Source organism: Haliotis rufescens, unplaced genomic scaffold (assembly GCF_023055435.1).
Source record: "Haliotis rufescens isolate VD_foot unplaced genomic scaffold, xgHalRufe1.0.p SCAF_3, whole genome shotgun sequence".
Lineage (NCBI taxonomy): Eukaryota > Metazoa > Mollusca > Gastropoda > Lepetellida > Haliotidae > Haliotis > Haliotis rufescens.
The window spans coordinates 35347375-35373486 of NW_025964001.1; the positions used below are offsets into that span (position 1 = coordinate 35347375).

The 26112-nt window shown below is 38.5% G+C and overlaps 1 protein-coding gene across 2 annotated transcripts in view; it reads left to right on the plus strand.

Moving 5' to 3' along the window:
* Positions 1-26112, plus strand: part of LOC124119397 (N-acetylgalactosaminyltransferase 7-like) — an 87613-nt gene that overhangs the window by 47980 nt on the left and 13521 nt on the right. For both annotated transcript variants that reach the window (XM_046481900.2, XM_046481893.2), the window contains exons 4-7: positions 20655-20781; positions 24103-24269; positions 25026-25233; positions 25865-26038. In XM_046481900.2, coding sequence (XP_046337856.2) covers positions 20655-20781; positions 24103-24269; positions 25026-25233; positions 25865-26038 — 676 coding nt within the window. The remainder of the gene's footprint in view (positions 1-20654; positions 20782-24102; positions 24270-25025; positions 25234-25864; positions 26039-26112) is intronic.

Genomic DNA, 26112 nt, shown 5'->3' on the forward strand with positions numbered 1-26112 from the left:
GAAGGATGCGACTCGTAAGGAAGTCTCATGCCTGAATGAAACAGTATGCGTGGTGTACGTTTCTTTTTATATATGCTATATTTAGAAAATGATATCATGATGCAGTCAATGTATAGTCTGCACAGTCACAGTTCATTATAACGTACACATACTGCGTGGATTGTATGCCATACAGTCATCCAGTAGCGTCCTGACTTTGAGCAGCTGACGCCATTCTTCTGGCTTAAGAGCCATGCCTTTGCGCGTCGGTTTTACTTCCCGTTCGCCATCGGGTAGCCACCACTGTCGTATATCCACGACTTTGTTGGGCGAGTTCATGGTTAGGAAAACGTTACACCCTAACGGTAGACAGAGAGAGCAATCTTCCTTGTTCAGGATTTGACTTAACGAGTCTGACACAGTCTTTTCAATAACCTCCAGCTGCGCCCATTGATCGAGAGATAAACAAATACCTGCCTTGGTGGGATAGAGTAAGCCTTCAGCACTCCATTCGTATTGACGAATGTCTATTTTCAACTCTCCACTCCAACGGGTAGCCTTGATGTAGCGACTACTGCCGATATGAAACATACTCTCTCTGCGTTCTTCTGATGAACCCACTGCTTGCATTGTGGATCCCGTAGATGGACTTGTACTGCTCGTTGCCATGACTCAAGGAAAGTGCTGTGATCTTCTAGGTAATAAGCGATAACAACGAGCAAAGTGAAAAGCATTCAGTGTGGTACGGAAGGCCTCTGCGCTGTAAATGATTCACGTTTGGTTCAAATCTGTTTCATATACTGCGGGCCTAGTCACGTGATGCACACGTGACGTGGTAGACGTGTTCAAACATGTCTAAACACGCGAGTCTATAGGAGAAAGTAATGTCATTATAGATATGAATAAACCTGCTTCGACATATTTTTCCAATGAAACATTTTCCTGGTCAAACATTTTTCCATGATAAACTCTGTTCTCTCTTCGAATTAAGGGTGAGTATTGTAAACATGAAATGTCTTATAGATGGCTTCCATAACTTTCCCAACAAACCTAGCTTCGTGCCGTGACACTGCTACATGTACTCATCAGTTTTTTTTAAGTTTGTTTTTTTTATATTGAACATAGACATGGTTCTAACTATCTATTGTCAAAATAGCACGTTCTGAAGTAAAACTGTGCACATCATGTTACACGGTTAAAACTCAAACCGTACGGTTTATTTGTCATGGCGTTAAATGGAAACGCTAGCGTTGAAACATCAACTACGCAAGTCGGGACAGGGTTGAATAAGTGAACGCCCTCTATACAAATGATTCACAATAGTACGCAGCGCGGGGTGATTCGAAATCCGGCTGCCTTCAGCGTTATAGTCAATGCAGGGTGACGTGACTACCTCGTTCTTGCGCGCTAAATGTAATTAAACGACACTGCTAGCTTGCTGATTGTGTAGTCTTATCTATTTTATCTCTATGTATTTTTTTCCATACAGGTTGTCTAACGTTCATGGTGTACAACGTGTAGACCGTACAAGATGAATTTGATCCGTACATTTTTGTCCCTACATTACACGGTGTATATCGTGTTGACATAACCCGTCTCTATTGGGGTATGGTCGTACTTTCAAGACACACCCTGCATTCATCAAACCAGATCGCACGCTCTCGCGAGCGCGGGTTAAACGACGAGGCCACGTCAGTTGTCAAGCGCGCTCAATTCAAACTGGGCTGACGGGTACGGTCTGTCTATTCAAGGCAGCACGGTATACATTTAGCCCTATTCATAACCTTTTACTTTTGTTTTCTTATGAATTCTTTTCTGCCTTATAAACACACACCTTTCATTCCCCCTCACCTGTGACGCGCTGTTGATGCATGAGTCATCCTATCCGATCACGTGACTTGGATCAACCAATCACCTTCCCTATTTTCACTCAACCTCCCTCAACCAAAAAAGGTTCCTGCGGACCCGTTCTATACTACTTCGCAGCGCGCATTGATCCGGGAACCAGACCGGAAGTGACAGTTTGGACCGTCGCTTATGTCATTTCAAAAGGAGAGTTAGTGTTGATAAGTCAATAATGATCGGTTAATCATCACACGAACAGTGATGATGGCGTTGAAATATGAGCACATACAGTCGTGCTGTGACTCGTTTGATTGAATTTGTTGTTATTTATTGTCAAAAAAGAAAGACGATATTTGCAATTGCAATAAGCTCCCAATTTATGCATCACACAATATGTTATTGCAAATTTCCATTTCATCTACCCTGAGCCTTTTTCCAATATTAAATGTTCAGCTCTTACAAGGAACGTCACAGAAAGTAGTATAGGTAATGGTGATTTGCCGCAACCCCACTGGAGCCAGATTTATATACCTATACTGCTACTACAGGGGGAATTTTTTATGTGTAAACGCTGATGCGATTCAACGATCGTCATGAGATTAAGTTAAATTGACTCTAGCTCACCACTACCTTGAGTCAATCAATGATACCATAGAGGGAATTTTTAGCACAAAAACGATGATGAGACTAAACTAAATTGTAATGAAAATATTCTCTATTATTTTTACTCATACGCATACCATAATTTTTAAACAAAGTGATATTCAACATTTTTACTAAATTCTTCGTTCATTTTACTAGGAGACCAGACTATATACTCTTCTTGGTAATTGGAAAGAAACAATTGATGACCGTATTTTGTTTAACATTTTTGTGTGTTGAAACACTGTTATATTAAAGGGAAATATAACCATTTAGTCTGTTCGGGTAACCAATTCTAGCTATTGTTTCCTGAATAAAATATTATCTACTTCAGGCATACACATATTGTTTTGTGTCATGTGACACCAGATGTTGTCATGAACCAATACTCATGTCAAAAAACAACCATAGAAATGTGAAACATCAATGCTAGAGAATAACCAAGTTCGATTTTCCAACGAAAAAATTCCTTTTGGCGTGAACGTTGACAATAGCGGTACAAATATATTAATGGATCACTGAACATCTGTTGCCTCCGATGAATAGATGAAGTTATGCCGCAACAGTAAGCTCTTAGAAGTCTTGTTTGCCAGCTGGGACCATGTCAATATATCAGGTATGAAATACATTTACACGTTGAACGCATTTGACAGAGAGTATTAGTTATCTTGAACGGTTGGTGAAACCGCGCAAATCGAAACAGTTCATGTATGGTGTAGTATTGTCCACATGTTGATATAAGACTTTATCACTGACTTCAATTCAAAAATGTTAGATATAAACTTTCGGACCCAACACAAGCCAAACACAAGTATTTATAAAAATCCCTACGAGAATTTATTTCGTAGGGTGGGGGAGAGTTTATTTCGAGAGGGGCTGAACTGTACCGGTATAAATTCGCCGGGAGGGGTGGGGGTGGGGGGTGGGGGGTGGGTGGGTGGGTGGGGGGGAGTATTCTGGGGGCGAATATATTTCGTGACACCGGAACTACTGATGCAACTGATTTCAGAGATCTTATTAATCCTCGTAAACATTCGGTTTTAACACTAACTACGTAAAAACTGTCAACATATCCACGCCGCTATACTCTGATTAAAGATCTAAAATATATTCCTTAATACAGGCTACCATTTGAAAATGGTATCAGTGTAATACCAGGGGCTAGAATATCATGGTGCAACCAGGTTTCTGTTAAACATACAACATCATAACTATCTAATTCAGCACTGATTAAATCTACTTTAAAATCTACTAAGACTGCGTACGTTTACATGTATAATCTTTATAAGCAAAGTAACCCAAAATATAGATAATGTGTATCATCTTCCCGAAATGATTAGCATGTAGAATAGATTCGAAAACACCTGTATTGAACAACATCAACCGGCATCGTCAAAGCAAAGTGTACATGTAATTGTTACAATGGTGCTGGCGGTGAATATTAATGAAGAACATCTTGTTAAAAAGACACACCGAAACTGATTTGCATAACTGATGACCACAACATATTGCAAAATATCAAAATAGTAAAAATGATACAGTTTAACCTAACACTGAAGAGAAAACAAGAACGACACAGAAAAGTAATCTGAGAAGGGATTCATACGTTATATACAACTTAAAAATATAATATTATGAAAAACGAAAGGAAAGGTGGGACACCCCCCACCACACACCCCCCACCCCACACAAGTAACTAAATGTATAATTCAGAAAAAATAAAGGAGATAAAAAAAAAGAATAAAAAAACACATAAACAAATGAACATTAAAACTATTGGCAACTGCATGGCAAGTATTTATAAAACGACCGGGGGAGGAAATATTCTGGGGGGGAGATTTTATTTCGTAGGGTGGGGGAGAGTTTATTTCGAGAGGGGCGGAACTGTACCGGTATAAATTCGCCGGGGGGTGGGGGGGGGGGGGAGATTTTATTCTGGGGGGCGAATATATTTCGTGACACCGGCCGGGCCCTGTAGTGGTTGATCGGAATGTCTGACTTTTCCACTAGTAATTAAAGTTCTTTGGTATGACCTCTTTTATCCCTGCTGACGTTATCCTAATGTTCAATTTCAGTCTGCCTCACCAAGCGTAAGAAAGCATTGTACATGTTCTGATAAACTATACTGATGCAATTAAGCAAATGAATATTTGCTGTGGGCAAATATCTATTTTCTATATATATAATTTTTGGATATGAAGCATTCTAGTTAATTGTGGATACACTGGGCAGACAGAATTGTGTTTATTTCCAGGCCATCCTGATCGTCGTTTACTACTATAAGGTGTATGTTTTGAGGCAAGATCAAAGGCGCCGCACAGCATTTATTAGATAACAGACGGGGTCGTCCGTTTCGCTTTAAACAACCACCCCACCCTGTCTGTAGGAGTTATATAATCGGTGCGCAAATAACTGTGTCAAGTCCACTGCCGGGCTGATGCGGTGTCAGTGTCAGCAATGAACATGAATGCTCAAATTATAGTCCTGTAGCACTCACAAGTTGCTCAGCCAAAATATTTGAAAAGTGTATATTCAATTCTCTGATAACAGCATATATAACCTTAGAAATAGATTCAACATACAAACAATCAAATGTAGAACACAGACCTATGCTTAATAATAATTTCTTCTGGATATGATCAACCTGCGGAACCCTCTATCCGATGAAGTAACTAATGCTCGCTCATTAAAAGAAATCAAATCATTAATTAATCGTTCTGATGCAATTACTAATAATTTTGACTTCAAATATTTTCATAGATCATGCCAAATTGTCCACTGTCGACTTAGGCTCGGATGCAGTGACTTAAACGCTGATAAGTTTAGACGACATGTATCAGACATACCAGACTGCACTTGTGGATATCACCTTGAAGATGCAATTCACTATTTCTATAACTGTCAAAAAATACGATAATATCAGAAACACTGTGTATTTCTACACACATGGGTATGGTCTAAAAATGATACTACGTGGCAGTAGTTAAGCAGTTCTACGAACATGACTCTTCTTAAATCAGTTCACGACATCATTGTCAAAAGAAAAAGGTTTGAGTAGCTTAATTTTATGCATGTAGTAAAGGAAAACTGCATTACCTTATTTCACAGACACCACTTGCTTCAGTGTATTGGCTTCGTGTATTTCATTTGTGCATTTTGTATGTTTATGTTCATCACTCTCTTATATATATCCAGCTGTTGTTAAGTTGTTACCTGGAGAGGTATTACATAAGCAAGTTATGCTTGTTTACCGATCCAGATTTCTTTTGAAATAAAAATACGTTTAAGCCAACACGGCTAACCCTAAAACACATGATTGTAAACTATTCAAAAAGGGGCATTAATCTCTGGCTTCTTCTCGGATGTCGGACTCAAACTCAAACTCATTTATTCTTAGAATAACATGACATACAATTATCTACAATTTTTATTATGTACAATTTAACAAAAATAATTAAAATAGGATACGTGGATACTTATACAATTTACCAATTGTATTGTACACATTGTTAAGGAATTTAGATAGGCCTTTTAGATTTCTTACACTGTTAGTGGTCATAATTTTCTTAAATGTTTGGAAACTTAAGATATTGCCTATTTAAGAGTTCATATCGCCGTTGGTGAAAAGCTTCACATTGGAATAAATAATGCAATTCATCTCCCACAGCGATAGATTCGCAGAGTGGACACTGGCTGTCTTCCCTGGGAATGTTCAGCCATCGACCTGTTTCAACTGGTAATCCTTGGTTAGAAAGTTCTGACTTTAATTTTGAGAGCAGTAGATATTTCGCAAATAAAGGTTGATTCTTCAGGTAATACGACCTTTGGATATCCGCTTGGGCTTTCTAGCTGCCGTGAGTCAATTTGCTCGTTAACGCAACCGAGCGTGACAAGAGACTGGGCTACCAGTCTGCAAGGACAGCTAAATAAGCTTACGCATTTTTGAAAACTGATTGGTTACCCGTGATCTATGAAGATTTCAACAAAGGGCGCATGGTAATTAATTTCATCAGCCTAAACAAACAGACAAATAACGGCGAAAGCTCATCGGATGTCGTTATTTGGAAATACCCCTGATGGTTACAGTTTAATAATAAAAAAGTATCCCTGAGTGAAAGCATTTGCGGATTTCGGATTGCGTGGATGATACAATTACTACTCCCTTGTTGTCATCCACATTTACTGGTATAACCCTACACTTGTGTATTTGTCGTAAATCACTTGCTGCTCAGTTAATGACTTTATAACATGTATACTTAGTTGTAGCACCACTCAGATTATAAAGGTTCAAATTTGGTCTTTCTTGTACCTGGGGTAATTATTCAATCTAAATCCAGGTTTGAAGTGAGGTGGAATGTGAGTTATGTGATATGCACGTGGCAGCCCAGCAAGAGATGTATGGTCAGTTGCTTTACTTTTTTGTAAATCAACTGATCATTCCCAGACATCGAAGGATCAACAGGAAATACGTTGATTGATTAATTACTGTTATCTTGCACAGTGGATATGTCAAAAGTAAGTGTTTACATGTGAAGGTAGGTTTACTAGACCTAGGCAATACACTCATATCATGGCGTGAAGTACAGATGTAAAAACAACATACTTTGTTCAAAGAGTAACCGATATTACACTGACTGGTTGTTCATTGTTATCTAACACAATGTATGTTTTTAAGAACCGAGGACATTATAAAAATAGTTGTCACGTGGGCTTTCTCAGCAAACTTGGCACCTATGTGAAACAATTGAAACAAACTAAGTGATCAGTTAAGAAACAAACACGGGTTATAATATTCGATACATTTAAATAACGTTTAAAAACGATATATTTAAATATTTTAATATATTTCATATATATTCCAAATATTGTTTCCAAATAATTATTATTAAAGTATTTGATTCTCACATAGACATTTGACATCGGATAAGTATGGATATTGTTCCTTTATGTTGATATTCCCGGATACATTATAACTTTGGTAGGTTGTAATAATTATATTTGCATTTTGTTTTCATTCATTCGCTGCAGCTTTGAACAGAATCATTCTTGTTCCTTTCCGTTTGGTTGGGAAGTTTTTCGATGCGCGATAGACGTTGTTTTCGCAAGTATTTTCTTTTGTAAGCGTGTATATGTTACAGTCAATGTGTAAAATATGATTCACTCAGGCAATTTTTACAAATTGACTGAATAATCCATTCATTTATTTAACCGACTGACTAAAAATGATAAAGACGATCAAAAGAGCTTAAACACATCACAATATATTAATTATGCTAAGAAAAGAAGCCCAACAATACAGAACTGTACTTGGTGATGATATTAAACATAAACAAATATTTGGAATTCGTTATCATATTAACAAAGATGGACATATTTTTCAGTTAATTTGTAAAATAAACTGAATATTTAGGCGTTTAATAAATTTCCTTAGTGAAATATGTTTACATTTTGAATGTAAACATATACACACGGTAAAATAAGCAATGTTCAGATAAAATATTTACTTAGTGTTGCAAGTCAAAATAGTGTACACAAAGATCGCACAATTACCAAGCAAGTGACTTACAAAAACTGCATCACCATTACCGATGCTCCCCACAAATGTACCTACATTTCCAAAACTGTATTTCATTTTTGTTGATCAATGTGACCATACGTCCTTCTACTATCAATAAAAATGCGCTTACGAATGGCGAGCACAGGTCGCGAACAAGTCTAGATTTCTGCTATATCATCCGGGTACTCACTGGGAAAATACAGTGATGCACAGGTAACAACTACTCCCGCGGAATTGCTTTAGATCAGTGCTCCTTTGTACGTTGAAATACTATATATTGTGAATGCCAAAATGATGTATCAAGGATCAAGTAGAAGATACATTGACCGTAGCGCTGGGAGTTTATTCAACAGACCCGTGAAAATAACACTGCTGTATCTTACTATTTATTTTAGATGACGCAGTCAAAGCTCACTTCTCCTGGCGGCCATTATCGAACGGCCAGCTAAAACACAACCCCGCGCTTACGTCTACAGGTCTCTTCCTGTAGTACGGTAGTAAGTATTCTCTCCCTCAAGTGTATCCTCAATGATATAACCCACCCTCATTAATTACATGCTGCTCTTTTCCAGCCTCACTGCTATGGAGCTGAGATAAAGAGTCCAAGTCATCATAAAGTAATTAGGGTCCAATAAAAACAATGCGCCGCCAAACCTCATACATATTATCACTGAAAGTCGTACTACAGACGGTTAATGTCAAATCACAAAAAAAGCATTTTAATTGCAATAACATGTTCCAGGACCATGTATTCTCTTAACACCATCGGATTTAGAAGCAATGGTCGTATAAAACAAAACAGATCTATTTAAACACAACAGTATTCATGTTATTCCCACAAAATCACATAAAGAAAGGAGACATTGGCAAATACATGTGTATTATCATTTTTCGTCAGGATAACAATATTTTCTCTCCTTGTTACCACCTCCAGCTTCAGCTTAAGACGGGTCCTCCTTTGGTCAAAAGTTTGTTCCCCCTCTAATGAGTGTGTCACGCGTTGCACACGAGTGGCGGTTGGGGTGCACACCCGTGTGCAACGCGTTGCACACGGGTATCACACGCGTGACCAACCCGATGCACACTGGTTGCGTAACGCGTTGCCTATGCGTGTAAGGGGAACGGACTTCTAGGCAGTAGTGTACACGTACACAGGAAGTCGGCGCTGTCGGAGGCTCCAGGTGAATAAACATCGTGGTTTTATGACGGGAGATCAGACGAACCGTGAACCAGGGGCATGCGACGTAATTACACCTAAAGATTGTAGAACCAGGGTATTGTCTCTTGGACTTGCTAATTGACCGTACGTATAATTGGTAAATATATTCGTTTTGACACCCGTGTTTCATGCGCATCCCGGCTCATAAGCAGAATACAGACAAATGAGGCCCCGTGATCAGCGGAGCGTGAACAACATGGATGCCGCCTTTCGGCCGTACCGAACAGTCAAGCTGCGATCTCGGAACTGAATCCAATTGCAAGCGGAGACAAGATTACTTCCTTTACCCAAACATGATCGTTGCTCAGAAATGTTCAAATCTATCTTCAGTAAATCATGAAATTAATGCGAGCATGACATTTATGCGAAAAATGCGATCGTCAGTCCCTCTGATTATTTTAATATGTTTCATTTCATCATGATAAAACAGTTAGTCACTTATAAGGTTACCACGTTGAAAATGGAAACGATCATTTACAAAAACAACAAAATGTATTCTCTCATCACTCAGCCTAACAGTGATATAACTGCAAATTAAACAATCAAGTACGCTAAAGTATTACACATGGTGGGTGGAGGACCAGGGGCACTTTGAGTTTGACAGGTGTCATCAACTGGTCAAGTAACATCACGGTTTGTATATTCACGTTGATTGGACAGTCTAGACTGGCGCCAACTAATCATGACGGCGTCTTCAGAACAGAACACAACTTTATTTCTCTCAGGTTTAGGCTTCCGTGGATAACGGAACATTTTGTTTAAGTGATAGCACATTTGTAATTCAATCTAATATACTTTCTTTGATTGATTATATGGCTGCGGTCGTAGATCCGGATGTATCTAAATATGCTCAGTATATACACAGGGTTTATTGTTATACTATTAGGATTAATAGAAACAATTGAGTATTTATACCCTTGATCATAAAGGTAGTCACTACTTTCACACTTTGATTTGTATGATTTGGGTTATGATTAAATTGTCAACAACAAAAATCAATCCGTGTATATGTGTATTATATAGTGTACCCCAATACGTAATTAAATTGTGTATAAATAAGGACACTAGGTTAATTACTGTAATTGATTATTTGATAAACATATTCACATTTAGTTGTGTGATATGTCACAGAAGTAAAGCTAATTCATAACAACTAATTGTCCCATTTATTTGGTTTCTATCTTTTATATGAAACAAATGCTATAACATGGGGTGATAAACTTCATTGGAAATAGACGTAGCATATAATTGTCCACATGAACAGTCTACTCTGTTCCAGATATGTTTATTCATTTTTTCAGCATTTAAATCGTTGCATTCCTGGCTCAATAATTCATTTGACGAAATGTTGTTCCCTGTTTTGAATTACCGTCAGATAGTTCCAGAACAATTATACAATTTTCAGCCCTATGTGTTGCGCATAATTCCGAGATAATTCGAAGTTCATATTCTTGTACGAACACTTATCAAAATTCATTTATACCTAGTACTATTATGTACATATGTATATTAGTTCAAATTATAATAATGAGGCCCTCTATATTCTCGAAACGGTCTTTGTTCTACGACAACCGTAAGTCGGTATGGGAAAACAAAATATTTGTTTAATTGTTCAAAGTTAAAAGTCAATGTCATATGATTATAGGCAAGGAAGATAAGAAATTAGATATAAAGAGTAGCCACTTTAAATGACAGAATTTCTTTTAGTTAAATTTGCTCATGATTTGGTCTTTTTCGCGGAACATAGTGCCAAAATACTCTTAATTATTTACTTTCATGTCATTACTAATCTCACATAAGGTCAAAAGTTGTACAACGTTTAACAGATATGATTATGACATGTTGTATCCAAATATTTCCAAACATTTACAAACAAATCCAAACAAATCCAAGCTTGGAAATATGACCTTTCCAAATATTGGAATGGTCATATTTCCAATTGGAATGGTGGTATTTCCAAGTTTTGGATTTTTTGGAATGGATGATATTTTGTCCAGTGGTAGTTCAGAGTAGTTTTAAACAGTGACGGTAAAATAAATTTAGCGGCAAATATGAATATATAAAATTTAATATATATGTTTCTGTTATGTCATGGTATGTTGATTCTGAATCTAAAATATTGCTTGATATTGTTTGCCAAACAGTTATATGCACTGTCCATCGTGATACTTCTACTTAAGTATTTAAAAAAGGATGTTTGTTTAGACATGCGTTCATTGTAAACAACGCCGTGTTTTCGTTTGCTGGTTAGCTTTTACAGGTCAAAAGCAAAGTTAATCGCATTACTTTCGTGACGCATTTTAGGCCTGTCATACAGTTCCTGAAACAAATATATCCAATACAGCCGATGCAAGTCAATCATATTTGGCATTTTAGGCCTGTCATATAGTTCCTGAAACAAATATATCCAATACAGCCGATGCAAGTCAATCATATTTGGCAAGACTAGATTACTGCAGTTATACATTTTATCAATTTAATCAAACAATTGTTTTTATTTTTGTAAAATATGTTCATTTCAGAAACTAGATGTTAGTCTAGCCAGCGGTCTAAACTCGCATTAATTTGGTTACACATTTCATGATTTACAGTATTCGTGAAGAATATGTAACAATTAGCCACAATTAGAGCCTTTGGTAGGAGTAGAGGGAATGATAAGCATAGACTTGCTAAGTATTTTATGATATTCATGATAGCTCAAAAGAAACTTTGATTTATGTTTGTAGTACACCCCAAAAAGAGGGATAACACAAGTGATATATTAAGATGACATACAACTTATACATACTTACGTGTATAATCTACTATCAAACAGTGAGGATAACAGGTGTTTGCATAGAGGTGAGCGTATCCTGCACCACCGGTGGAACAAACACACGCAAAGGCAAGTTGGTTGTTAAACCCGAAAAACACGGAAACGATTAGCACAAGTCAAAACAGAGAATTTCATCGGACATAACTCCATTTGCTACTTCTGTGGTAGTCACCAATCAACCCATTTATACTTCCAAAAATAGCTTTAACCCTTTTAAAGCTTTTGAGAAATTCAACAGTATGGGTTTGGTCTGACAAAGCAAGAAGCACACATGGGGCATGTTTCGGCCAATGATTAGAGTATTCTTGCAAGTCTAAGGGTCCAACAGGAGTTATTTCTCCGACATGCTATTTCAAAACCCAAATTTCAGAGTGATATATATGAAAAGAAAAATTGAAATAATACAAATATAAATTCCTTCCAGGTGAAGGCTATCACTTGAAATCAAATTAACAAAGCAGATTTTAGTCAATGACACATCTCTTGGGGTAGAAGTTCATCTCTGTCACCATGCTATGGTATTTCTGGAAAGGAAAGTTAACTTACAAAGTTGTAATATACGTGAAAGGCTTAATGTTGCTGATTAAGCGCAAAGATATAAACTCTAACTGACTGCTCAGTAACATTCATGTAATATTAGTAATATTCAAGTAAGTGTACTTGTTCTAGGTGTGTGTGACGTGGATACATATATCTAAGCGTATAGAAGAAACGTCAACAAACTTGTAACTATGTATAAAATACTAAATAAGCCATGTCACAGAAGGTCAGTTATAATCTCAGAAACCGCCATGATTTTGTAGTTCCATTTGCACGGACATCTACGTTTAAAAGGTCTTATATTATAGATACATTAGGCCAATGGAATAATCTATCATCAGGAATTAGGGATAGTCCGTCAATATCTTATTTTAAAGCTGTCGCATCTGAGCAGCCTACATCACCACCTATGCACTATAATTGCGGTGAGAGATCTACAAACATATTGCACACTAGATTGAGACACAATTGTAGCACACTAAATTCCAACCTGTTTCATGTTAATTATCTGATACTATTTCCTGTAAATGCGGAGCTCCTTGTGCAAATTCATTCCATTTCTTCTTCCAATGTACCTTATATGATGATATTAGGGAGACATTACTGACAGCTATCGATAATCTTGGAGGACAAAAAACTCTAAATAGTATTTTTTTTGTGATCCAAACTTAGATGTTTTCCTGAGTACAAAAATATTCTTGTCTGTACACAAATTTATAGAAACGACTAACAGATTCAGTAGCTAGCATATTATTGTTTCCAAACTGTTAATCATTAATATGGTTAGATCTATATACAACACTAACATGTATAATATTAGCATATGTATGAGATGCACACTGTCTTCACTTTCAAGCACATTGTACATATCCTTCATATGAGCACTGTATATAAATTTATATTGCGCACTATATTTCCACAATGTGATGCTTCAACTGTAAATTGATAATTTTCATTATGCAATATTATGTGTAACTGTATATAGGGAGAAGGTGGTAATAAGTGCTGCACTTGTGCCCAATCCCTTTGTCTTTTTGGACAATACAATATGTTTAATAATAATAATAATAAGCAACCAATGTATTATTATCAGGGTCCATTGGTATCCCTTCAGCAAGTGCGAATCAGGTCCTAACACATCTGTTTTGTCATGTATCACGCGCAATACAGTCGAACCTCGCTTATCCGGACAATTGCTTTTTCTAAAATGTTGTCCGGATAAACGAGTTTCTGGATATCTAAATACCTTGTTATCTGACCAGAAGTCCTTCCCCTACCTCAATTCTACCGAGGCATATGTGAAATGAATGGCAAAAATATGATTTATGAAGGATCGACCAATTACTAATAAAATACATTGTGATGTACAGACCTACGCAGCATGCTGTGACAGCGCACTGCATTATTGAAACGGCTGAAGAAATGCATATGTAGCCTAGTTAAGACTATGCACTTGTTTTGTGTACAGATACGACGGCGAGGTTGGGGCAACCTGACACACATGAGCATTAATAGCCATGTTTACCTGTACTAGTTGAGAGCCAAGGTTGAAGTCATGTGTGAAATATATTGTCGAGACATCTGTAAACGGCTAAAGAAATGCAAATGTAGCCTAGTTTAGTCTATGCACTTGCTTTGTGTACAGATGTGACGGCGAGGTAAGTGCAACCTGACACTCATGAGCATTAATAGCCATGTTTACCGGTACTTGTAGTTGACTGCCAAAAATGTCGAGGCATCCGTACATCTTCTTTGTCGAATTGCATTATTAAAGTACATCAAGATGAGACATCATATACATTCATATATATTTGTTGAGCACGAATCCTTGAAGTGTAGCGAGGACATTTCCAAGAAACTATGGGCGGCCATGTAGCTTCAATATCTTATAAATTATATCACCGAACATAGGTCAAGGTGTATTCAGTAAACAAAGATCTGAAGGGCTGTATTTCCTTCCTCGAACACACTATGCGTTCATCACAGTTTGTGACGGATTATGGATACGAACGAACTAGCACTTGTTTGGCAGGTAGGTTTTGTTAAGATTTGTTATCTTGTTCTCTCTCTACCCTCTACTTCCTTAATCACAATTTAAATCCTAAATAGACTTTCGGGCCTAATACTGTGGCAATTTTAGACCCTCTGTTTCTGTATTTACTTGAGCTCATTTCCCCTAAGGTTTACACATCTAATTAGACTAAGTCATCAATGATGTCAAAGCTGTCAGACATGTTTCTTATGAACAGTTTATGAAGCTAAACAATGTCCAAGTGACTTAAGCACAAAAATACGCGAACACTTCTGACATAGAATTTCTTAAGAAAATACAGTGAAAATGCTTCACTTTGAGTACCTTGTTTTCTTTAAATACGATGTACCGTGACATAATAAAGTGGTATTTAGGTAGATATAACACTAATCTAAAGATGTGAATCCATTTGATGATACATCTGTGAGGTTTAAGTTGATTTTGACAGCCCGGGCCAAGTCGGACCCAACACTTCTGACATAGATTTTCTTAAGAAAATACAGTAAAAATTCTTCACTTTGAGTACCTTGTTTTCTTTAAATACGATGTACCGTGACATAATAAAGTGGTATTTAGGTAGATATAATACTAATCTAAAGATGTGAATCCATTTGATGATACATCTGTGAGGTTTAAGTTGATTTTGACAGCCCGGGCCAAGTCGGACCCAACACTTCTGACATAGATTTTCTTAAGAAAATACAGTAAAAATTCTTCACTTTGAGTACCTTGTTTTCTTTAAATACGATGAACCGTGACATAATAAAGTGGTATTTAGGTAGATATAATACTAATCTAAAGATGTGAATCCATTTGATGATACATCTGTGAGGTTTAATTTGATTTTGACAGCCCGGGCCAAGTCGGACCCAACACTTCTGACATAGATTTTCTTAAGAAAATACAGTATAAATGCTGCACTTTGAGCCCCTTGTTTTCTTTAAATACGATGTACCGTGATATTATAAAGTGGTATGTAGGTAGATATAACACTAATCTAAAGATGGAAACACATTTGAAGATACATCTGTGTGTTTTAAAGTTGATTTTGACCGCCCGGGCCAAGTCGGACCCAACACAAGCCAAACACTTCTGATAGAGACTATGTTGAGAATGTAAAGGGAAAAGGGCTTCACTTTGAGACCCTTGTTTTCTTTGAGTACAGCGATCTGAGACACTATAAGGTGGTATTTAGGTAGATATAATACTAATCTAAAGATGTGAATCCATTTGATGATACATCTGTGAGGTTTAAGTTGATTTTGACAGCCCGGGCCAAGTCGGACCGAACACTTCTGACAGAGATTTTCTAAGAAAATTCAGTAAAAATGCTTCACTTTGAGCACCTTGTTTTGTTTAAGTACAGTGATCTGAGACACTATAAAGTGGTATTTAGGTAAATATTATACTAGTTTATAGATGTGAATCCATTTGATGATACATATGTGAGTTTAAAGTTGATTTTGATCGCCCGGGCCAAGTGGGACCGAACACCTGTGTGACTGTTGAGAGTAAAGGGAGAAGAGGTCTACTTTAACCAACGTGTCTGCTTTAAATACGACGATCAGTGACATTATAAAGTGGTATTTACTTACATATAGAACGTTCCTATAAATATAAACACTATGCTCACAGATGGAAATTTGTATCACGATAGCTAGAAGTATTTGATACGTTTCAAATCTTACTTCGTTTAACGATTGCTCTTTTACATCTTACCAAGATCAGCGACGCTTACACACTGCTCCCCTTCCTGGTTTACAAGCGATTTACTCCGAATTACTTATTTATGGTGCACTGTTTTGTTTGGTGATTGTTCATTAATGTCATATTGCATCAATTATATGTAGGTATGATCGCCGATAATGAAGTAATTAGCCAGTACCTCTTTGGCCCGTCTTGGCCCGTCCCGGCCCGACTTTTAGGCAATGCCGTAAATTCCGCTGTGGAACACTCCCGCTGCAGGTAGAACTTGGTAGGTTTTCACGTCCAGTTATCCCCCTTGGGGAGAGAATATGTAAGTTCTGCAGCAGTAATTCTGTCGAAATTGAACTTCATTTTCTTATGTTTTGTCAACTTTATGCTGATTTGCGCTTCAGTTTGCTTCTACTCTTAATCCTTCTTTCCCTCAGCTGTCTACAGTTGACCAGTTTCTCTACCTTATGTCCAATGATTCCCTGTGTAAGAAAATAGCCTTATCATTGTCTAAAATGTATAACCGTCGTAACTCCCTCATTACATAATTTATAAAACCCCATGGTTCGTAACTCTAATTTCCTTAGTATCTTAAATGCACTTAAGTGGTTTCATAAACTTCTTTTCTTATATTACATGCTTTTTACCGTGTAACATGTGTTTCATAGGCCTCTATAGGCCGGCTGGCGTTGTTCTTTTTATATATATCTGCCTGTATTTTACCAGATCGAAATATTATTGTATACAGCGCCGGGTGACACTTTAATAAAACAATTTTCTTCTTCTTCTCTCTGTAACTTGTGTAAAATGCCGGGCAAAAGTAAGTATACACCCATGTTATATTTGCTTCGGGTATCTTAGGCAATACTACATGCATCATATCAATGAGTGTATCACAACAGGTGACGTGCACATGACGTCTTAAGGAACACGGGGGTCGCAATTTCACTGTACACAGGAGTGATATTAGAATGGCAGGCATTTGCTTTTGCCCGGTTATGTATATATTCTTGGAATATGATTTTAAACAGTTTGAGAATTGGTGTCGTTATTTTCTTTTACTGTTCTAATATATTTGATACTGTACAGCAGTAATGAATAGTTTCCTAGACAGAAAGCATGATCTATGAAACGGTTTCTGGTAGTTCGTAACACTATTTGGACGACATCCACCTCGTGTCTGCAATCCGACTATCTCCTTCCTCTCCCTGGTAAGTTACATCATGTCAAGAGGTCTTTGCGTGTCAAGGACGTAAGAAAATCAGCTGATGCCCGATGCTGAAGAACCGTGTTCACAGCTGACCGACTTGGTATTTTTCTGAATTGACAGAAACTGGATATACTGACACACAGCTATTATAGATATTTAAATAACCCCTGATCAAATAGATGCCCTTCGTTAATCTCTGTGTGGAGTACGGTATATACCTATGATAACGATACCGGTGGCGATGCTGAAGCTGGGGTGGTGGTGATGATAATGATGGTGACGACGATGATAATGGTGATGGTGATGGTGATGATAGGCTGATATCCTTGCATTTTACAGTGGTGATCAACATTATGTGTGATTGCAAACTTTAACATTTAAAAAAGAAAAGTATATGATTATATTTACATCAAGTTCAAGGCTTCAAAATGGCCGACACGATAAACGTGACGGGAGATATTTCCGAAGTTGTTAGTTAACCTGTGGTGATTTCAAGCCTTTGTCATCACTGATCAATTGGCCAATCATTGAAAGGTGATTGTAAAGATGCGTCATATAGATACTAAGGTAAATTCATAGATTGCTATAGACTGTCGCTACGATAGTTTGGATTTTGGTGTTTTTTTCTCTGTAGGATGGGTTGTAGCGAGGGTATCCTTGAACGGGCACGCAACCAAACTCTATGACTTATCTCAGAGTATGCTAAGACGCTACGTTCAAAATTAAAGGGTCTAAATGATGAGAAACAACGCTTCTGTATGAATTCGTACTAGGGAATTCCCAGGGTTTTCCCCAGGGATGTGGAAGTAGTCAGTACATACGTAATTTCAAGAATACAGTCACGTGAAAAACGTCATGTGACCTACCTCTCGTCCTATGGAAAAGCCGTATGTCGTGTAAAGTTCACATTACAAAATTAGTTTCTGTAATAACCAAATGAAACACAACCCATTATCCGATAGAGGTAACTGTGCATAGCGGAGGGATATGTTATCTCAATAAACTTGGTAACATTGATTGGTTTGACACCTTGGCGCGTGTCTGAATTCCATGTTACATTTCCTAAAACTGACTAATCAGCAAATCTCGCTGCGCGCGACAGATACTAGAGCAAGGCATGCCAGAAATACGAAACCTAATGCTTCCGAAAGGAAGCCTTGGGCATCACGTGCGTCGGGGGAACAGCGCCAGCTGATTGGCCGTTAACAGTTGTACAAGGCGGAGCAAAAAGCATCGTTTTTCCGTCCATTTTACGCTTGAAAAACTCGACGCTTTTCCGTACACTTTCTAGACGCTCGCCAATTAATCAATTTTAATCAATTTTTAGTCGTTTTTCCGTCCAATGACCATATACGGAAAATACGGAATACGTTTTCGTGTTTGCGGTGATCATTGTTACATTGACACGAAGCCAAGTCTATATATCTTCATTCTATCTCCTTACTACGTGTATATGATTGAGTGTTTTTGTTTGTTCTGTTGTTGTGTAACACATTCTCTAGTATTCCAGCTATATGACGGCGGTCTGTAAATAATCTGGACCAGACAATCCAGTTATTGATATCATGAGCATCCATCCATGCATCAACCAAGTCAGCGAGCCTGTCCACCTAATCCCGTTAGTCGCCTTTTACGACAACCATGGGTTGCTGAAGAACTATTCTACCCCGAAATCTTCACGGGTCGGCTATTGACTTTGGAGTTGTGTTCATGAATTAAGCAGCCATGTTACGCCATAAAATGTATTACTACTATCTCCTCTTATGTATCTGTTTTAATTGAAGGTCATATTTTATCACTAAACTGTTGTTGAGAACACATGTTATTGGAACGTTCAGAGAGTATCAATCGAAAAACCCCTTGTGCATACTTCTTACGGATTCTTACAAAGGTTTGTAATAAGCCCAACAAAATACGCATTCAATCTTCCAATGCAGTTTGGTACATGTTAGTAGTGGGGATCGACATTTATATTCCTTTTAGCGATGTATTACTTGCCCGTGAAGAGATTACCCGTTTAATAAACATACTGCTGTATTACACAGTGTGTAATGCCAAAACGCGTGCTTATGTACTCTCGGAACAAGTTTCACGAACAAATATTGAAAGCTCTCCACATCCCTTGGCTTATTCAACGACATTGCGTGTGGAGATGATAGATCACTGAGAGGAGCTTATGCACACCCGATGACCCCAGCAACCTTGCTGCAAGGCTGAAGTCACATGGCATTGTTTCACCGATGGGTCTTGCAACAAAATTCCACAATTTACGTCATCGGTATTGTGACGTGATTGTAAACTTTGAGGTGCAGGGCTCCGTTCCACAAGGAGATCTTAGCGCAACGTCTATGATTTACGATATGGTATTAAATTCATACGTTTCAACTTTTGACGTGTTTGAAGTATTATTCTGTTAACTCGATTGGATTACGCGTGGGTCGTGTAGGTGTCAGCCTATTCACAATCAAAAGTATAATTCTAAAAACGTTATAAATGGCAAGTAATAAATAAAATACTAAACTCGCTCCCGTATAAAACCAATTTTATGAAACTCGTAAAAAGTTGGTGTATCTGACTCGCTTTCGCTCGTAGGATACCAGAACTATTCACTCGTTTCATAAAATTGGTATACGGGAGCTCGTAGTATTCTTTATGTATTGAATTTTAACCTTGATTTGACCTTTGCGCTTCGTCCATACTGAAAGCTGGAACGTCTCATGGTCATAACTAAACCCTTTTCTTTGAAAATGTAATGAAATTTGGTATATGTGTAGTTAGTAGTGGGGCTCTACGCATATGTTCCGTCTTTCACATGCTGACATCTCACTTTGTTCATGCAAGAGGTTTGAAATTCATTTTCAATATGACCGCCATGGCAGCATTGAAAAGTCGATGTATGGCGATTTCTGCTCAAAATGTACTGTACTCTGAAATTCTTGGCGCGAGAATCCTTATCCTTGTTTGAAGGTCTCAGAGAAACTTTGTAAAATAAATTTAACTTTTGTGTGTTGTGTAATGTTCAACAATAGTTTCTGATTTAGAAACATTGTGGACAGTTACTTGTTTCATATTTTTGTTACATAAATATAGTATTTCGTCAGTATTTATTCGTATCTGCAGGTGAGATGGGAAAACCAGTAAAGACCACGACTCCAGACAAGGAATCCTTAATGCATTACGGCTGTGACATTAAAGTGAGCGACCAGATTTCTCTGGATCGTACCATCCCTGACACAAGACAAGAAGAGTGAGTCTTCTTTTGAATCAACCACTTTTGCCAAGACTACATGTCGCTTCCACGGGAAATTTACTTTCAAGATCCGCTGTCTTAAAATGCATGATCAAAATCATGCATATCAGAATTGAAGTAAATTTAGAAAGAGGGAAACGGTTGAGATGGGAAATATACAGAATGAAAGTTTACTCGACTATTTAAGGGTCACCTGTATGAATATGAATGACATAGCTGAAGCAGTCCTGTGGAAAACTAGATATGAAAATATACAAATCACAGTCGTCTGAGACCACATGATAGTGACCATAAAGTTTTTTAACAAGTCGATGTCACAGGAGCAGGTAAACACTTACAATAATTGTCACAAAAGTTTAAAAAACTTTACGTCTTGTTCACAAAAACGAAACTCCAGAACACAACTAATGGCAAACATCAGCACGTATGGCCACATTGTGTACCTGCTCATAAACAGAAGCAGAGGGTAATAGGTACTTGGAACAATGCGTCAATTTCTCAGTTTTTAACACAGTGCCATCGCTATTGGGCAACAGGTTTAAAGTAAGTCAGAATGTCATTGTGTGACTGTAGCAGCTTTTAATTACAGTGTTAAGATCCATGAACATGAAATTACATTAAATAATTTTAGCATTCTCTATGCATTCAATCTGTACCTACTTTTAAACTGTAATAACACATGCATGACAGCGGTGCCAAACCATTTGAACTGAAACATACTTTTACGAGGTGATTTCCAAATTGAAAAACAAACGTGACCCCAGAAATCGGCTCGTACAGTACTAAAGTGTAAACCCCTCAAATGGCCACACAAGATCAATGAACAAGCAAAATATTATATTGAACACTCAGTTTTAGATTTACAACTCAAAAGCAGTAAAATGGGTCAAATAAGTGACAGAAGCAATAAATAACAACGTTTGTAATATACTGAACCGTAAAAGAAACGTCATGGATGGATAGATATATGAGAAACCGTATTGTCCAAACTCGGTGAACATACTTTGAGATCAAGGTTGAAATCAAAGTGACGAATGTTCTTAAAGGGAAACACAACTCTAGTCGCTGAGAAAATGGCATCACAAGCCAGTATCTCGTGTGTCCGCCATGTGCATTGATGACTGCCGTATACGTCGATACATGGAATGAGGCGATTGATGAAGACCATAGGCACTTGAACTTAAGCCCACACTCTGAGAAACGCTTGACGCAGTTCAGCTGCAGTTGACGGCCTTGTTCGGACGTAATTCAGGCGTCTTTGAATCTCGTCACACAGGTGCTCAATGGGATTTAAATGGGGACTGAGGGCAGGCTACTGCATAGTTCTGATGCCATTCTGCTAGAGGAAGTCTCTTGTGGCTCTCGCAGTGTGGGCATGGGCGTTATCATGCTGAAACTCCTGGTTGCGGCGACGTGCCAAATGAATTATGGCATGTGGTCTCAAGACTTGATCAATGTACGGAGTTGCTGTGACACCATTGCCTCTCCCTGGACCGATGTTCTGGAAGACCACATGACCGACCGTCTGTGCATGACCAATTCAACCCTACACCATGATGCTCGGACCATCCCACGAGTCTCTCTCAACAACACAAGCATCCGAATAACGTTTCCCGCGGCGTCGCCACACTCTCGCTCTCTCTCTATCTGCCATCTGCTGTTGAGATACAGTAATTGCTCTCGTCTGAGAAGAGGACTCTTCTCCACTGCTGTGTTGCCCACTGAAGACGGTCCCGGCGATGACGTGGTGTCAGAATGGGTCCTCGGTGTGGCCTGTGACAGTGGAGGTGTCTGCTCGTCAATCGTCGACGCACGGTGTCCGCACTAATGTGTCGCAGGTGTGTCCCCATGGTCTGCTGGTTTCCGCAGCAGTATCAAAGCGATTTTGAAAATGCTATCGCACAATCTGACGATCCTGACGTCGGGTAGTGACCCTTGGTCTTCCACTACGTGGTCGGTCATCTATAGTGTTGGTGGTCTGGTACCGTTGTTTGAGCCTGTATATGGTCCTTACATGGACTTGAAATGCATTGGCTACTTGCCGGGCGGTTTGTCCAGCTTGCAATCGTCCAAGGGCTTGGTGTCGCTGATTTCTTGTCAATCTTGGCATGTGGTAGAAATTCAATAACGAATGAATGTTATACCATCTGGGTGGATTTTTTTAGGAAAAAAAATATGGTGGAACGCATGTGCATTTCAATTTGCACGGAACTCACGTGCATCGGGTTACCATGGCCGTTGCCGTGATGCGTTTGGCCGATCGGTTTTATTGTCATCTGCTTTGTTTTTGTATCATCAAATTTCATTTTTCGGGACAAGGTAATGTTTAGAATTTTAGAAACTTTGAAAAAAATTACCCAGATATTTAAATGACAACTTTTCATGCAATGTTACTTGGGGTGACGTTTCTTTTGCGGTTCAGTATATATGACAGTACACACAAGAATGTCCAAAATTTGTCCCTGTCGAATGTATCTTGAAAGTGGCTGTTCTTGAAGCCAGAAATGTGTCGGAAGTTAGCAGAAATTAGTTGTTTCAGGTAGGTATCCCATCTGTACTGTGTTAGTTGATAGGTATTAATAAAAATAAATAAAATTAATGGATGTACAGTGTACGGTCCTTTACATGTACATTGAATATGATACTGACGGATCTTTATTCGTTTATGATGTTTCTAGTTAGCTTAATGCTTAAATGAAGCATTAACGAGATACCATGATTTGTAAAAACGTACTGATAATGATATCGATATTCTTCTTCTTGTTATTCATTTTAACTGTATCTGGATGCCATCCAAAAGAAGAACGATGAAGAAATCGAAATATATTAAAGGAAAACCGGTTTCAGGGATCGTGTTTAGGTGTGACCCGCCCATCTACCGTGAACAACAGATCATGTTGAAGTGCAACAGTAAACGTTTTGTCACCCGACTAGCTACAACACCAACAATTACATGAGAGTTTGTTAAACGACTTTTTCTACCCTCCATGACAATGTCTAAAATCATGGTGACGAGTTGGTATGGCCTATAACGGGAATAATTGATCGTGATGATCGTAGGAGTTGTGTGACCCGACCAGCTGTCGGGGACAATAGATCGTGCTTCTGGATATACAATATATTATAATGGAGGAGCCGCACAATGTTTCTTTTTGCACAATATATTTTATCACAAACTGTTCAGCGCCTCGGGTTTTTCAAAGAAAGTGCTTTTTTAATTGCTGGCTATCATGAAAAAATGGTTTGTAAAATATAAGTTTTCAGGAAGCAGTAACTGAAATTGTGTTATTTCTCGAACAACGCCCTTTCCTATTCCAGGTGCAAGTTCTGGCACTACCCGAGCAATCTGCCGAGTGCCTCTGTGATTGTCATTTTCCACAATGAAGGCAACTCCACGCTCCTGAGAACTATCCACAGCATCATCAACCGCTCCCCACCCTCCCTCCTAAAAGAGCTGGTTCTTATCGACGACGCAAGCACACGGGGTAGGTGATGGATTTGCAATTGCCATTTACATTACAATATCTTTTTCACTCCAACATCATTGTTACATTGAGGCGAAGCCAAGTCTATAAAATCTTCAATCTGTTCGTGCTCAGTATATGATTAAGAGTATTTGTTCTTTTGTTGCTTAACGCAGCACTCAGCAGTATCCAAGCTATATGACGGCGGTCTGTAAATAATCGAGTCTGGACCAGACAGTCCAGTTATTGATATCATGAGCATCGATCCATGCATCAACCAAGTCAGCGAGCCTGACCACCCGATCCGTTGGTTGTCTCTTACGATTTTCGTCATGACAAATCTTGGTGAGGGTGATAAAAAATATGTGCATGATGCTGGGACACTTTGTCATATATTACATCATTGAGCATATTTACACATATATTTATATGTACATAGAGTGGAATCTGTAAAAACCGGCCTCTGACTAATCTGGATTTCTGTTACACATTTACCGTTTCGAATTTTCTACGATAAATGGTATTTCTTTCATCTTCATAGTCCTCGCCACCTCGTCACTTCACCACACGTGATCAAAACCAATGATAATGTTTATCGCTAGCAACATGGATATTTCTTGAAATACAATGGCAGTCAATCGTCTAATCACTGAGTCCCCTGGCCACTCTATTCAAAACAGACGTCTCTCACCACAAGCAACAGAGTGCTCACCTATTCTGAAACCAGTCTCTGCGGGGTTCATTTCTCGTAAATCCTATCCTTCATACACATTTCAGGTCATCTTCTAGCACCATTAGACAACTATATTCAACGTTTCAATGGATTGGTCAAATTGTATCGGAACAAAAAGAGACTTGGGGCTATGGGTTCTCGGACGAGAGGGGCAAGGGAGGCAATCTCTGAAATCCTTGTGATACTAGAGCCTCATTGTGAGGTGAACGTAAACTGGCTACCACCGCTGATTCAGAGAATTGCTCTCGACAGGTACATACCTTTATCTATGTAAAGACCCGTGAAGATCCAGGTTAGAATTGGTCTTCAGCAACCCATGCTTGCTGTAAATGGCGACTATACTTGTCGTAAGAGGCGACTAACGGGACGTCCAAGTGGCACAGTGAAGATTGGTTGGTTTGTTGTTTTACGCCGCACTCAGCAATATTCCAGCTATATGACGGCGGTCTGTAAATAATCGAGTCTGGACCAGACAATCCAGTGACTGATATCATGAGCATCGATCCACGCAATTGGGATCGATGACCTGCATGAACCAAGTCAGCGAGCCTGACCACCCGATCCCGTTTGTCGCTTTTACGACAAGCATAGTCGCCTTTTACGGCAAGCATGGGTTGCTGAAGACCTACTCTAACCCAGATCTTCAAGAGCCCACTTGCAGTAGAAGAAAGAGAAAAGGTGGTCTGTTGATGTCACTGAACCATGACATTGAAGGTATATAAGTTACACATGCGGCTGAATTCAGCTTGTTTCATACATAGAACTATGTTTCAAGAACTGAATTGAAATTTCTGAAAACGCGGCCCTTTGCGGTAAAAAAAGATGGAGGTCTGTAGATCATCAGTTCCAAGAGAACGTAACTTTACTATCATCTGTCTTGTAGAACGGCGATGGCTCAGCCGACCGTTGATGCCGTGCACTACCAAGACTTCACCTACATTCCAATTATGATGACCATGGTGAAGGGCATTTTCGATTGGGGTCTTCGATACAAAGAACAGGCAGCCACTGCCAAGGAGCAGGCACAGAAATGGAAACATCACTCGGAACCTTATGGGTAAATATGGTGACCTCATTAGTTATTCCCTTCTTGAATCTGAATATTTTGTAGATGAACCATTTTTCATAACG